Consider the following 15,469-nt stretch of genomic DNA (forward strand, 5'->3'; position numbering starts at 1 on the left):
AGTTGGAACATGGGCTGAATTTATGCTGCAAATAAAAAAAAACTGCATTTACAGTTGCTTCCTAGAATTTAAAAACTAAAAATTGAGACATTTGTGGGGACACAAATTAAATCATGATCATTCTGCATCAAGTTTTGCGTCAAGGCTTACGGCCCGGGTTCGAATCCGACCTGTGGCTCCTTTCCCACATGTCCTTCCTCACTCTCTCTGTCCATGATTTACGACTCTATCCACTGTCCTGTCTCTAAATAATTTGTATTAAGAAGTGGTGAAATGTGACCAGAAGGGGATCCCTTGTTGTTGTTGTTGTTGTAGTTTTGTTCCACTCTCACCAGCTCTTTAACCAAACCATTAACCAAACACATTTTGATAGACCGGCGCTCTACCTACCCAGCACCTAACAGCAGACTGCAGCCCACCTGCAGGTCAGCTACACACCTGATTGTGATTAAATCAAATCAAAACTGATGAGTCATCAAAACATTCACCCCCCCCCGTACAGTGTGTGTCGATTGAGACATGAGCTAATCAGACCTATTTGTTTTTTTGAACCAGGCTGTAAACATGTTAATCTCTGCTGTAAAAACAGGCTTTTTAGAATGGTTATGTATATGACTTCCTGTGCTTCTGCAGCCAGCCTCTGGTGGACACTCGAGGAACTGCAGGATTTTACACTTCAACATCGGCTTCATTTTTCAACGCCAGAGGTTGCCGCTTGGGTATATACAGTAATGTGCCTTCATGTGGCAGAAAAATCCGTTTATGTTTAAAGTCTGGAGTCGAACTTGATAGAAATGTTGAAGCTTTTCTGGAATCTGAGTTATTTCAGTTCTTGGAAGAATTCTTCTTTTAATGCATCTGATGGCTGAGCTCAGATTGTTGGAGTCCTCCCAGAATCAAAAACCTCCTGCAGATGACAAATCCAGTATTTAGAGTCGCCCGATGACCGTGTGAAGAAGGTTGAATACGAGTAAATCTCTAATGAAATGCCACCAGTGTCTCCTATAGTGTTGTAACTATGCTCCAACACCTCTGCAGGGAGAGTCACTGGTTTTAAACTAATGATGCACCAGAGGAGGAGGCTGTAGAAATCAAAGACCTTTAATCGAACAAAGCTTCAAACTGCAGACTCCCACTTGATGAAATCTACCTCTGAGGAGACGAAACAGTTGCATCAGCAAGCTATAATTTTAACATTTTCAAAAAACCTCCCTTCACCTTTTTTTAACACCATTGCGCACATTTTCACGTTACGAACAGCGTGTTGTTGCAGTTGGTTTCCCGTCCTCACGAACACTTTGCTACTAATGCATCTTCCAGGAGCGCTGAAGTCTTCAGAGGGCCGACCAAACTCTCGCTCAGCCTTTGAGTGATGTTCAAATGTTTGCTTCTTACGCTGCTCTGACATTTTCTTTTGAATTGTCAGCTGAAATATTAAAGAGTGCCGGTGACTCAGCAGCAGCAGCAAACTTGTTCACATATAAACCGTCATCATCTTTCTAGCTCGGCTCAAAATGGCAGCACATTTATAAATGCCACAGATTCAAACTGCAGATGAGCCAGATCTACATCATAACTGACGGACATTTGATGGTGCTGTCTGTTTTATTATGTCTGGTTTCACATTCGAGACCCGGGCCGGAGAACCCTTGACAATAAAGACCGGTTTATTTGATCTGTGTGAACACAAACCTTGTACCGTACTCGGGTACTGTGCCTGAGTCCGCTTGAAGATGGGGTCTCGGGCACAAATCATGTGTACTTGAGTATGACCCACGGGAGATGTGAATGCAACGAAGAGGCCTGCTATGTGACATCATTCTAATGTCACGATGTATATGTAATTTAATTATTATTTAATTATGTGCTGTCCTGTAAATGTTTGTTTGTATTGTGTTTTTTCTGCTCTCTGTGCAAGGCAAATTCCACTACAAAGGTTTCATTCATTCATTCATTTTTCTCTTTAGTTGGACCAAACATGCAAGGTGACATCATGAATCTGACTTTTTGCAGAAAAAAACGCCAGAACACTTTCCTGTTTAAAACAAAGCCGACCGGGTGAGTGAGGTCTGGCGGCGTTTGGAAAGAAATAGCGTTGCTGACACTGTAACAGACAGACCTGCAGCCTTTGGCTCCCGTCACAACATGCAGCGCTGCCCGTCACAGCTTGTCTCAGGTTGATGGAGGATTCAGACCCTCGGGGGTAGGGGGGGGGGGGGGTGATGGTTGGACTGGTTTAGCTGGGTGCCTCTCATAAACCTCTCTTTCTTTTCTCCGGCTGCAGTGAAGCAAACTCTGCCAGAGCCATTAAATCAAATCGTGCCTTTATATTCATCTAGACTCTTGGTACTTGTACTCCTTTTTTGACCTTTTTTGACAGGCAGGCATTAACTTGAGGAACATGTAATCACAAAGAAAGCATTTAGAATTTGGAGAGCGGCAGATTTAATGGAGGAGTCACTCTCTGAGTCTGTCTTTGACATTTTAAGAAGTCTGTGATTCATCTCTGCATGGAGACAGAAAGGCTATTAGAGGGAAAGCCCAGTGCTTTCTGAACGCATGACAGAGAACTGGCAGATGTTGAGGTGTTCAGGCGGCACCAGCCTCCCTGAATAAAGTTAATGAACTCTCAGTGCCGGGCACACTCACCTGTGTGCTGAGGAGAATGCCTGGCAGAAGTGGAGATTGGACTCGATTTGGGATCTATGTTGATGTGGGGCCTGCTGTTCTCAGTCACTGTTTCTAACCAAAATAAGATGTGTTATCTAAGAAAAGCAGTTTTTCTGTCTTCAGCTGGGCATACACTTGAGGTAATTTCTGACCCGATTCTTGAGTCCCGTAAACTGATTTTGAAGTCGGGTTGAATTTCAGCTCCATCATGTCGTTGGCCGTGCAGAGTTCAGGAGACCAGAGGACTGATCTCAACCCGATGCCGATGAATTCCTGGCATGTCAGAAATGTTGTTCGGGCCGACTGCAGACACTCGCACAATGAAATTCCCACTTTAAGTGCTTTGTTGTTCTTGATAGTGTGGGGATGAACAGTGATGCAGTGGTTAGTCGTGTTGCCTCACAGCGAGGAGGTTCCTGGTTTGAATCCCCGTCTGACAGGAGCCTCTCTGTGTGGAGTTTGTATGTTCTCCCCGTGCATGCCTGGGTTCTCTCCAGGTACTGGTGCCTCTATGAGTATTGGTTAAGCAAAGTGTCTGTAACTGGACTCATAACTTCTGTCTCTGTCGCCCTCTCCGTGCAGACCTCAGTGACCAGCTGCTGGAGGTGGTCGGCCTTGAAGGTGCGATAGAAATGGGTCAGATCTACACCGGACTGAAGAGTGCGGGACGCAGACTGGCTCAGTGTGCCAACGTCACCATCAGGTCAGAACCTCCTGCCTCCTCCATCTTTTTCTTCCTCATGTACCTGACCAACTCCTCCTACTCTTTTTTCCATCTTCCGCTCCTCCTCCTCCTGCTCCTCCTCCTCCTCCTCCTCCTCTTCCTCTTCCTCTTCCTCTTCCTCTCTTCCTCCTTCTCTTTCTCCATCTTCCTCTTCCTCCTCTCCTCCTCCTCTTCTCCTCTTCTTCCTCCTGATCCTCCTCTTTCTCCATCTTCCTCTTCCTCCTCCCCCTCCTCCTCCTCCTCCTCCTCCTCTTCCTCCTCCTCCTCTCCTCCTCCCCCTCCTCCTCCTCCTCTTCCTCCTCCTCCTCCTCCTCTCCTCCTCCATCTTCCTCCTCTCCTCCTCCTCTTCCTGTTCCCCCTGATCCTCCTCTTTCTCCATCTTCCTCCTCCTCTTCCTCCCCCTTCCCCTCCTCCTCCTGGTCAACCAACCGGAAGCTTTTTATCCACTCTATACATGTGTGATCAAAAATGTATTCCTTGAGTGTCTCTGCATCTGAAGGTTAAAATCCCTGCTGTAGCCAAACAATAAGATGCTTGTAGCTTATAAATAATAAATACAACTTCATGTTTTACTAAATGAGCCGAGGACTGACCCACAATCACAGAGTGAGAAATAATCTGTCTGTTAGAGAGTTACAGACTGTGCTGTTTATAAGAAAACTGTGACCTGCACAAACGCTGTAATAAGGTTTCACAGTCAGACCTGTATTTTACTAAAGATACTGTAAACAAACTCCAATATCTGGACGGGGCTGTGCAGCGTTAGAAAAAATAACTAACTCCAAACTATTAGAAACAATAAGTGGAGTTTAGAGGTATTTAAAAAACGTCTTTTGCCGACTTAAAATGCTAAAAGCTGAACGAGGTGTGATGAAAAGGATCCGATACAACGAGCATGTTTGATGTTTGTAGATTTAATATAATTCCATCACAAACATCCTGGTGGCGCTGTGGCCACTTTTAGGTTCCAACACATTTCTGTTCAAACAAAGTGCTCTCAGAACAGATGTCGTTGCGGTTCTTGTAGCCTGTTAAACATCGACAGCGATCCATAAACCGAAGCGAAGAAGCGACATTTACAATCCGTCCCCTCTCTTGTTCTCCTGACTATTTTCCAAGACCCGAATTAAAAGAGCATTCATCACGGTCATTCTCCCATACTGTGTTTCTCTAAGCAGAGAGGCATGCATGAAAGTCTTAAACCAACTTTTAGTGTGTGTGTGTGTGTGTGTGTGTATATGTGTGTGTGTGTGTGTGTGTGTGTGTGTGTGTGTATGTGTATGTGTGTGTGTACAGTGGGTCTGTGAGTTTAAAAAGTGGGGGCCTGTCTGGGAATGGGTCTCATGGGAACAAAGGGTGCAGTGTTTGACCCTTTCCCCTGACGGTGTGAACAGGCTTCTCGTGCCTCCGAGGTGTGTGTGATCTGACCTTCACAACCTCCAACCCCACCCTATCCCCTCTCTCTCTCTCTCTCTCTCTCTGCCCTCCCCCACCTCTCTTGCTCGTCCCTCCTCTCTCTCTTCACAGGACGTCCCGCCGGCTGCCCATGCAGATTGACGGGGAGCCCTGGATGCAGCCCCCCTGCACGGTGAGAGTTAGATCTGAACCTTGCTCCCGTGTTGTAGATTTGTTTTTAAAGATTTGAATTCTCAGAAGGCTTACAGCATGAACCCCATAAACACAGTGCAGTGCTTTTTGTCCAACAGACTCCTTTTTGTTGGCTTTTCTGTCTTGTATAACCGAGCATAAAGGTTTCATCTCTGTCAAGGACAGAACTTGACGGTGATAAACTGCAGGCACATCCGCCTGTACAGTTAAAGTAACCCTTCAAGGCCTCTTTTCACCGTCCGAAATGAAACAGAAAATTCATCCATGCATACAGAAATTCAATCAACATTTTTTTTCTTTTCTTTACTGGATTGAATGTTTATGAGATCTTTCCACTTACTGGGAAAGTTCAGGATAATTTTTTAAAATCAGGCTCCAAATCTGGTCTAAAATTGTCTGTGTAGCCAGCCGAAGGGAAACTAGGAATAGTACTCTTACATCCTGAAATCCTCAAAATAAAAAAGAAACACGTTATTGTTTAAGCTCACTGCGTGACGCACGTGAGGGGAACCGAGAGAAGGAACTCACATCCAAAGGGTGTCAAGGTAGAGATATTCAAAGCTCTATATCCTTAGGAGTAGGATGGATGGCTAACCCGCAATTTCCACATCATTCACTCACGATGCATTCCATCAACGCTGTGCACGACGGTGCTGTTCGCTCCCGCTTTATTTCATGGTTATGTTTCCACAGCATGTTACGCTGACCATGTACGAACTGTGTGAACGGCGCCCCTCGACTCTGCAAGCTTGAAAATTAGAATCAGAACTACTTTATTAATCCCAGAGGAAAATGCGGTCGTTGCAACACACTTCCAAGAAGCTTCCTGAACAGAGTAGAACGACCTGGACAGGAAGTCAGGCAAGGAAAGGTAGAGAGGTTCTGGCCTATTTTAAAATAAAACACAACATACAGACTCCTGATCGTATGACCCATCACTTTATCAACATGACATCAGAACAGGCACCAGATGAACAACAAATCATCCTCAGAAAAGACAAAGTTACATGTTGTTTGCACTTGTAGTTCTCCTGTGATCTTGTAATTCTCCTGTGATCTTGTAGTTCTCCTGTGATGCTGCTCATGGCTGCGCTCACGCTCCAGAAACGGACCCAGTTGGGTACTGCGCTGATAGTTAGAGCAAATCCGTGGCACTGACGGAACACATTGTGCACGGACTGTGTGGATGTTGTGAGTAATAGGGTCGCCAACAAAGACACAAGCCCTGGGCAGATAGATGTCTTGTGTTGATCAGGGCATGTTGGGGCATGTTGTCACCACTTTAGACAGGATGACGCTTTACCTGACTTGACAGTTGAATTGAAACCATATTGACTCGGTCCACATCACCTGTATGAACAACCGAGTTCGACATTGTGACACTGTGCTTGTCTCCTCAATCTTAAAACCCATCGGATGTTGGCTGACGACCATTGAGGCTTTTCGGGTGTAGACAAATCTTGCAGGGCTTCCAGTGTAGCCCAGGGATTTCTATGAGATGAGATGAGATGAGATGTTCTAGATAACATATCTGATATTTTGGCCAGATTCGTCCACTTTTTAGTCGAGTTAGCAACTTGAGAAGCAAGAAAAGAGTTGTGTCGAGAAACGATAACTTGTATTTGAGAGTTATTTGCACTCAGATATTTACAGACTGAGATTAAGACAAACTTGATTATTCATCAGATGATAGCTGGGGAGGTTATGGGACTGTATTTCAGCCAATACGTAGTGTCCCTTTAACCCCCCAAAAGTACTGATTTCCTAAATAAAAACTGTGCCTGCTCAAACTCGATGGGTCAGTACTTCCTGGACCTAAAATCTAAAACCAGGACGCTTACAACACAGCAGTCCTGTAACCTGGTTTACCAGCAGACAGCCACATGTCCTTCACAGGTGATGACGTCAGCTGTATGTCGGACTAAGATTCCTGTTTCTTGTTGCTTTTGTCCTAAACCGACTCATTTGCCTGCTTTTATTCATCGCCCACCTTCGCACACCAACGGCCTCAGCCTCCAACGCCATCACTGCCATGCCATCAAATTTCTCAAACCGGCTGTATTCCTTTAAAAGAAGAGAAATCAGACACTATCTATTCATCCTCACAGCGTTTCAACCGATTTGTTCACAGTGGACCTTCATTCATGAGGCGGAAGCTTTTTGTTGAGTTATGTGGGTTACTCTCAAGGACCCAGCGAGGGATTTGGTAACAATCTGTTGTGAATACGGAAGCAACCACTTAAAAATTTTATGAAAAAATGTTGATTTCATGATAATCATGAATAAGGTGTATTCATTCATTTCATAACATTGCTAATGTATGAAAACAAACTATTCTGTTATTTAAAGCTGCCTTTTGAAATAGAAATACAAACAGAGGTCAGAAATCAAGAACCAAATAAAGATAAACAAAATGTTATGACGGGTTTATAGACATGATCAAATACAGGATCAGATTTAGAACAAGAAACTTCACACACATGTTTTAAGGAGCTCTGAGACTTATTTACACTTGTGTGATCTTTAATACTCAACCAACTCGATGTTTCATCAAATAACTTACCACTCATCTGAAATCACTCAGTTAAAATTTATTAGCTTTACTTTAGCGTGTAGTGCTGGATGGTGATCTGATCTCATAAACGTTGCATAAAGTTAGAAGTTTTGTGGATGGGGGATCCATCTTCTTTAATAACCCTCTGGTAATTCATGGTGTAACTGAAATGTTATTTGTGAAGAGACAGGAAGTGATGCAGGACCACTGCTTTTTTTTTATAGCTTTTTACCCGTTTGTTCTCTCTCTTTGCTAATTTTTTCTGCACAAAAACATCAAGTCAAACTCCATTAATGTGTAAAAGTAATAAAAAAAAACGATTCTGATTCTAATGGTGATTGTGTTGAATAGACATTGAGAGCAGCTTCCTGTTTAGAGTTCAACCTTAACCATGTCCTTCTTTTTTTGACTCTTGCAGATCAGGATCACACACAAGAACCAGGTCCCTATTTTGCTTGGCCCACCCCAGAAGACGCCGTTCTTTTTCTTCAAGAGACGCAACCGGAGCCGCGACTAGGACACGAGTATACATACGCAAAACCAAACATGAACAGTTCATATTCATGCACATTTAAATGCCACCAACTGTATAGGCAGCTCCATCGGACGACTGGTACACGGTTCCCTGAATGGAGATGGAAAGTGGGAAGTTAAACAACGGGATCACAAGTGGAACGTTCCTTCAATCAGGACGCCTACAGACTATTTATTCTCAAAGGACGGCGCCCAAAGTGACAGGACTCTAAACCTACAGTACCATCGTTCCCTGTGTAACCATCATCCTCTAGTCTCCTCTAGTCTCGTCTCCATACAATGCCCAGCCATGGATTCAGTCTCAGCCACTTGTAACGCCAAGCCGCACCATGTCCAAACTACTCAGCCATAGGCCAGTACTGCACTGCCCGCGTAATCCAATTTGGGCTGCTGGGATTCCCTCACAGCCCCGTGAATGAAGTGGAGGAAGTCATGGTGGGGGGGGGGTTAAACAAGTAGGTTGAATGAAGAATGAGGAAAAGCTCCAACACACTATGGTGGAAAATAGAACAGTGGTGTGGTGTGGCAGTAGTCATGGTTGTTTACAAGACTACAGAGAGTAAATAAAGTAAGATCCACCTCCTCTTTAAAACACCTGTATGAATAATGGATCAGTGGTTGCTTGTAAGAGCACTCGCTGCAGTTCTCCCCGAAGACTTAGAGCACGGTACGGCCGAGAATGAGAGTGGAGGAAAGAGTGTAATCAATTATTGAGTTACTTTGTTTGTGGGTTGACGGCAGTGGGGCGTAACAGTGGCCTGGAATCGTTGGAACATGCAGGGAGGTTAGCCCCTTAGCATCACTGGCCTATAAAAGTGGATCCTGTACAGACCGGATCAGCAGGCGGAGGAAGTGTCTGGTCCACAAGTGCAGTTACCACCACAACAGTCTAGCTTGAAAGAATAGATTGGAAACATGTGTAGTTCATCTTTTTTTCCCTTCTTCAACAACTCATTCCTCCTCTGAACATGGACTCAAAATGTTTAGTAAAGGGTCTAGAATGTTTCAGACCAGAAGCAAAGCAAGTTTTCCATGCATGGCGATCAAAGTCGACGCAAGAAAGTTTAGAGATATAAACTCCCGTCATTCGCTTGTTTGGACCAGTTAAATGAGTGCATGTATCATAGTTGATATCCCAACCTGCATCAAAAATGGACAGTCCAAACCCCTCCCCAAAAAATCTAAGTTTCTGATGGGGGTTGGTTTATCTTTTAAATGCAACAATGCAAAACTGTAAGGCACTACAAGACTAAAACAAAGCCCTGAAAGCTGGTGTCTATTTGTCATAAACGTTGATTTAAAGGTCACATATTATGTGAGTCGCAAGACATTCTTGTACCAATCAAACCGAACCTGTTAAAGTCAACACAAAATGTGAAGAGATTCTAAATTCTGTTATAGGCCTTTTCGTTGGGCTTGTATGAGTTGAATTTATTTTTAAACTCAAGCGAGATGGTGCTGATGCTGCATCAGAAGAGCATTTCAGGGTCGATGTTCTCCAAATGTTCCAAACTTCCAACAGAGATGGATCCAAACTCCATTGAAAATCAAAGTTCAGAGGTTGTTAGTTTGTCTTGTCCTGCTCGCTAACGGTTAGAGCAAACACATGAGGTAACAAAAAGCTAAAAGTTGTAAAGAAATTCTTGTACTTAGCCAAGCCTGCCCGAACTAACAGTCACCAAGCTGGCTCTGGAGAAGGGGTAGAATTTAAACAAGCTTTGTGCGGATCCTGATGACCCCAGACACAAGGGCTATGTTAGCAGGTTTTATCTTTGTTTAATAAATATGTAAGGGTAACGCAGTGGGAAATCTAGCCTCGCTTCTGGTCCGAGTTAAGCTTAACACTACCATTCAAATTGAATCTACAACAGCTCCAGTGAACTGTGTGCCAACGGATGCTTCTACTGGGTCAAGGATTGAAATAAATCCCCTCAAGGGTATATCATCATGCCCCTGGGGGTTTATTTACCACAGGATTGACCAGGGGAGGGGGGGGCCTAAATTTATCCCTCTATTTCAGGGATGGTGTATCTCTGCTCCAGTGAAACCCTACGCCTAATTACCGTGTCAAACATCAGCTCACAATGTCAAGTTTGCTGTCACAGTGCAAATCCCACAGCCTGCCCTGCCTGCACAGCACTGCTGGGTGGCTTTAACGCATTCATGGTTTGTTTAACCGAGCCAAATAAAGACGGGCTGGAAATAGAGGAGGAATTGTGTTTTTACCAAGACGGAAAAAAAAGGATGTTGTGACTCAGAAACTGTGGACCGGGGAGCTTAGATCAGTGTTTTATAAAGAATGTATCCATATCACTGTCCCCAAAGTATGGCTAAAATATATTACACAGTATGTGCAGAAAGAGTATATATTTGGAGAGTAGGTGTAGCTCACATATACTGTACACACGAATGTGATTTAATATATCATTGTTATTCAAATGTAAATCTTAGCTTAGAGGGGTTCAGATCAGTGTTAGTCGCCATGCAGAGCTGCTACAGTCTCTTTCTGGAGACAGTTTTCCACTTTGTCTGATTCAGATCATTTTTACATGACAAAAACATGCAACAAAAAAACAAAACGTTGACACGATGATGATAATATGCACCTACCAGCCATTTTAGGGCCTGCCAGAGGTCCTCGCCGCTGAGTGTGGTTTGCTTGAGTGCTTTGAGAGTGGGAGGTGAGGCTATACCAAGATTTAAGCTAATAATATCGAGCTTTATGTCAAATAACGAGAGAGATAGTCTACTGGGCGTTCCAATGATTATTGAGATATGTTAATGTTAGCATGCTAAGATGCTTACAATGATAATACAGAGATGTTAAGCTAAGACATTATAAACTATATTTTCCATCTATAAGTTTTTAGTGTTAGCATGCTAACATTTGACAATTAGCACGTAAAATCTAGTAAAGCTACATGCTAACATGCTCACATTTACAATGGATATATTTTTATACCAATTTCATGACATGCAGTAAAGTTTTTCTTCATAGTTGACTGTGTTAAAATGCTAATGTTTGCTAACCAGAACTTGAAGTAGACTTGTGATGCTGGTCCATATTTTAAAACTCTCGTATAGTGTTACAATGCTGGGTGTTCAAACTCAAGGTTTCAGATCATAAAGAGACAGTTTGTTTTGTAATGATAAGACTCAGCCTGACTTCAGAGAAGGTTGTAACGGTAGAAAGATTATTTTGTCACACTTCATTCTTCAGAAAACAGCTGGTGATGTCATCTCACACTGATATCTTGTAAATGTAAACGAGTGAATGTTAAAACTCACATGTGATCTGAGTTGGACATTTGTGGAAAACGTGTCTTACACCCCGCTGACATAAAGTGCATGTCAGAGGGAGACTGGTGAGACGCTCTGAGGGTTCAAACTGAGCTCCACTTTAGGGTCTGCCTTTAGACTCTGGTTCCCTTTAAAATACCCTAAAATAGTCATTACTCCTGTACCCAGGCTCCATGGAAACCCAAAAGATGTCCAGTAAAGCCTCAAACACTCATTTTGAGTTCCTACATTCAGACTCAACATTAACGTGGAAATCGTTCGGGTTACTCTCGTGTCACTTTTTTGTTTTCAGACCACAGGAAGTTCTTTATAGTCCAGAAAAGTTGGGGGGCAAACTCTTAATTCTTCTGTATGCACTGCAAAAACTGAGAATGATCGTAGCTGTAAGAAGCTATAAGAAGCTTCTTACAGCTTCTTATAGCTATAAGAAGAAATTTTAAGAAGAAAGCTATAAGAAGCTATAAGAAGAATTTTTTTTCGCTCCAACTTCGGCGCACAATTGGCCGTCGACATCTCTTCAGTCCAATAAGAACGCTTGCCTGGTGCATGTGCTCAAAAACTTTAGTCAAGGTGAAGTGGTCCAATGGCAACTCTTAAATATTTATGCATAATTAACAGAGATCCACAGTAACGTTGGTCCAATGGAAAGGAGATACTGTTAGATCTTCAGGGATTTTTTTCCTGCAATACCACAAATGGCCACTGGGTGACTTGGAAGCAGGTTAGAGCAGTGGCGATGCAATCATGTGTTATTTATGAATCCGTTGCACTCTACTTAACAAAATAACATTGAGTGACATCATGAACCTTCGCTGGTCCAGACTTAGTTGTGCAATGTTGAGCTGAACACACAGAACAATGACGTTATCAGAAACCTGAGTAACCGTTTGATAATTGTTGACATTGTCAATCATAATTTTCAAGAAGTTTGAGATTACTTCCAACTGAGGTTATTATCGCTAACAAAAACTAAAACGTAAGAAGCCTTTACTTTAACTAGAACTAAAATAAAAACAATGCTTTACCGTAAAACGATGACTAACAGCGTGCCGTCAGCTCTGTGCATTACGGAGCAGATCGCTCCCTAGCTAGTCGCATGTCGCGGTCCTTATTTGGAGCATGCCAGCAGCGTCACTCCGCTCCGATCTAAACACACACTGAGTCTATTTTAAACAAAGCTCGCTGCAAGCACGCGTCAAGCTGAACAGAATAGATGGAGCCGGACAGAAAGTCAGCCAAAGAAACGCACAGAGCATCCTGTCAATTTCAAAATGAAACAGAATAAACAAATTCCTGATTGTAAAAACAGGCACCGAATGAACAACAAATTAATCCGTGTGATCTTGTAGTGATCCCGAGGGCTGCAGCTGCTCATGGCTGTGCTCACGCTCTAAATGGGGCAGGGCGCTCACTGTACTGCACTCACTCAACGATCAGAGTTTTCTGTTCTTGGAGAACGCAGATTGTCATCGATCTTGGTGGTTTATGTTTACTGAGGGTCATTAAAGATACATATCCTCGCCACAACATCACAAAATAAAAGCACTCAGTGCATCACGACCTCATCGATTTGTAGTCGACCACATGGGAGCCTGGGTGCAAAGAGAACTCAGCGGTGAAAGAGTGCATGTTTACAGTAAATCTACATCTATGAAAAGAATGGTTTTAGACAGCTATATTACCAAGTGTATATATTTGTTTATAATATCTTATCTGACATCACCGCATGCCTGCTGAATCAAAGGAAGAGTGAACAAAGAGGAGAGCAGCTGTTCAGACATTTTCTTTGCTTCATGATTTCATTGACCGGATTTATTTTATTTATTTGTTGTGGTTTTATTTCTTCTCCTTTTTATTATTGCAGCATGTTTATAAAGCAGAGAAGAAGAAGAAGGCTCTGTGGATGATGCTCCTACTATTACAAGATGCATTAGTGATTCATGGTTGGATCAAAGCGGAGACATGAAAGCCCACACAGAGTCTGTCTGAGAGAAGAACCAATGTGTGTCACAAATCCTGTCCAATCCTGTCTTTGAAGTAATCAATTACCTAATCAGAGGAATTGATCTGCTCTGTGCCGCACACGCCCAAACAGAAGACAGAGACAAAGTAGAGTCATCATATCCCAAACAAATCGAGTCTTTGCCCAAAACAATTTAAACAACATTCCGACCTAAAAGGAGTTATTAAATTAAGGCTGTCAAACCATTAATCACTAAATGTCAATAGTTAATCATGATTAATTACTTTTTAATCACATGTTTGAAATTCCATTATTTCACATTTCAAAATAAAATTAGTCAGGCTTTTATTTGAATGTTTGTCCTGTCTGAAGCTGAGAGTACTACTTCCTGTGTGCTTTTATTTTTGAAATAAAGTAAGGTCCTTCCTGTAGATGAAGGTTAGGACATGAAGTTAAGTACAGTGGTTAGGGATCCCAAAGTGAGGTCAAACATCTCAAAGGAACGGTAACAAAGGTCAATGTGTGATGTCATAAGGTGGATATTACTCTGGACTCGTCAGCTGAGCTGTCTGAGAGTTTGTTAAAGTGAATTGAGACATTCAAAGATGCAGCAGTGTCCTTCTTTTACATCACTGAGACTACAGGGAGACGCTGAGGACGACTTTCTACGGTGAGCCTGAAGAGACAAAAGAGCATGAGATTAATGTGATTAACTAATTAATGCTGACAGCTCTGATTTAAACCCAGACTTTAGACCAAACAAATAAAGATGATTCATCAATATGTGGCCTCCCAGCTCTCCGTCTTTTCTGCGTCATGGCAGCTGATGTTTGCTGCCGTCACGCTAATGGACTGATGTACCTCGCCGCCACTGAGTTGAACTCTGTCAGCCAATAAAGGACTCGTCTTTATCTGCAGCTTTCTGAAGAAGCAACTTGCTGCTCTGAGAAGATAAGGCGTCAAAACCCATGAAAAGAAACCAAAACCAACCATGTGTTCCTCCATTTCTTTTTACACCATCTGCGTCTACAACAGACACTGGATTAACGGGTCTTTAACCTTTCAGAATAATAATAGATCTCATATATGTTATTGAATCCAAGAAGGGGTAGTGCTACATCTGTTGGGGACTATTTCCAGCCGTGGATGAATACAAACATTGGGATTTATTTGGACGCAGGAGTCTGTTTTTGGCACCAGATATCAGTGCCCAAGTTCATCGTTGGGAGCAGATTTTTCCCCCAGTCCAACATTTGGATTGCTAGTTGATCATTTCTAGAGAAAACGGAGGCGCCAGTAAAACGATGTCGGCCGTCCCTGTTTGGTAGGAAACACTTCCTGTGTGGTCGGTTGTTTTCTTTTCATGGGTTTTGTTCTTAATAAGAAGAAAAATGCAACATCAGCAGCCTTATCCTTTTGTTTTCCTTTACTACTTTTAAGATGTTTTAACAATGTCTGGGTGTGGAAGCGTTCAACAGGTTCCTGTAGTTCATCAGGTTACTTCAACTTTAAATAAAATCCACTGAAACAAAACAAACTGTGATCTTCCATTTCTGTGTCAGGGTTTCTGCTTCTGTTTCTGAGGAATCTAGCTGCTGGCAACACGTCAACTATCCTGGCAGGTTTTCAGCCCTGAACAGGCCTTGGTGTCAAGACCACATTTGAAGGTCTCTGTCTCATCACAGAGTCGAAAGCATTTTTACTTGGTCTTGTCTCTGTCTGGGACTGGGTGGACTCTGGATTTTCAATCAAGACCCATCAAGACCACCACTGTTTGGCTATTTTTCCACGTCATCACTGTGATCAGAAGGAAAACTCCTCTTTCTAAAAGAACAAACAACTTCAATTAAGTTGTATTTTTATCCTCCGGTTACGGATGCAACCTTCCCGGTGTTACGGTCTAAGTGAGGGACATGCCTCCTACACATAAGATGATGATTTATGGTCTCTGTCTTGACTCGGTCTCAACCTGCCTTGGTCTTGTCTCGGTCTCGGAGTACTCTGGTCTTGGGTATGTCTTGGTCCCGGTCTGTGTGGTCTTGACTACAACACTACCTTTGCCTCTGCCTCTTTGTTTTCTCCTCCGGTGATGTTTGAATTGTAATTTGATGAGTCA

At 42.9% G+C, this 15,469-nt stretch overlaps 1 protein-coding gene across 1 annotated transcript in view; it reads left to right on the forward strand.

The window, feature by feature from the left end:
- Nucleotides 1-14,890, forward strand: part of LOC109986960 (diacylglycerol kinase beta) — a 104,465-nt gene extending 89,575 nt beyond the window's left edge. The window contains exons 25-27 of the mRNA XM_065962181.1: nucleotides 3,253-3,373; nucleotides 4,922-4,982; nucleotides 7,975-14,890. Of these exons, the coding sequence (XP_065818253.1) occupies nucleotides 3,253-3,373; nucleotides 4,922-4,982; nucleotides 7,975-8,073 (281 nt within the window). The 3' untranslated portion in view covers nucleotides 8,074-14,890. The remainder of the gene's footprint in view (nucleotides 1-3,252; nucleotides 3,374-4,921; nucleotides 4,983-7,974) is intronic.
- The last annotated feature ends 579 nt before the right edge of the window (nucleotides 14,891-15,469 follow it).

Source organism: Labrus bergylta, chromosome 13, assembly GCF_963930695.1.
Source record: "Labrus bergylta chromosome 13, fLabBer1.1, whole genome shotgun sequence".
NCBI classification, from domain to species: Eukaryota; Metazoa; Chordata; class Actinopteri; order Labriformes; family Labridae; genus Labrus; species Labrus bergylta.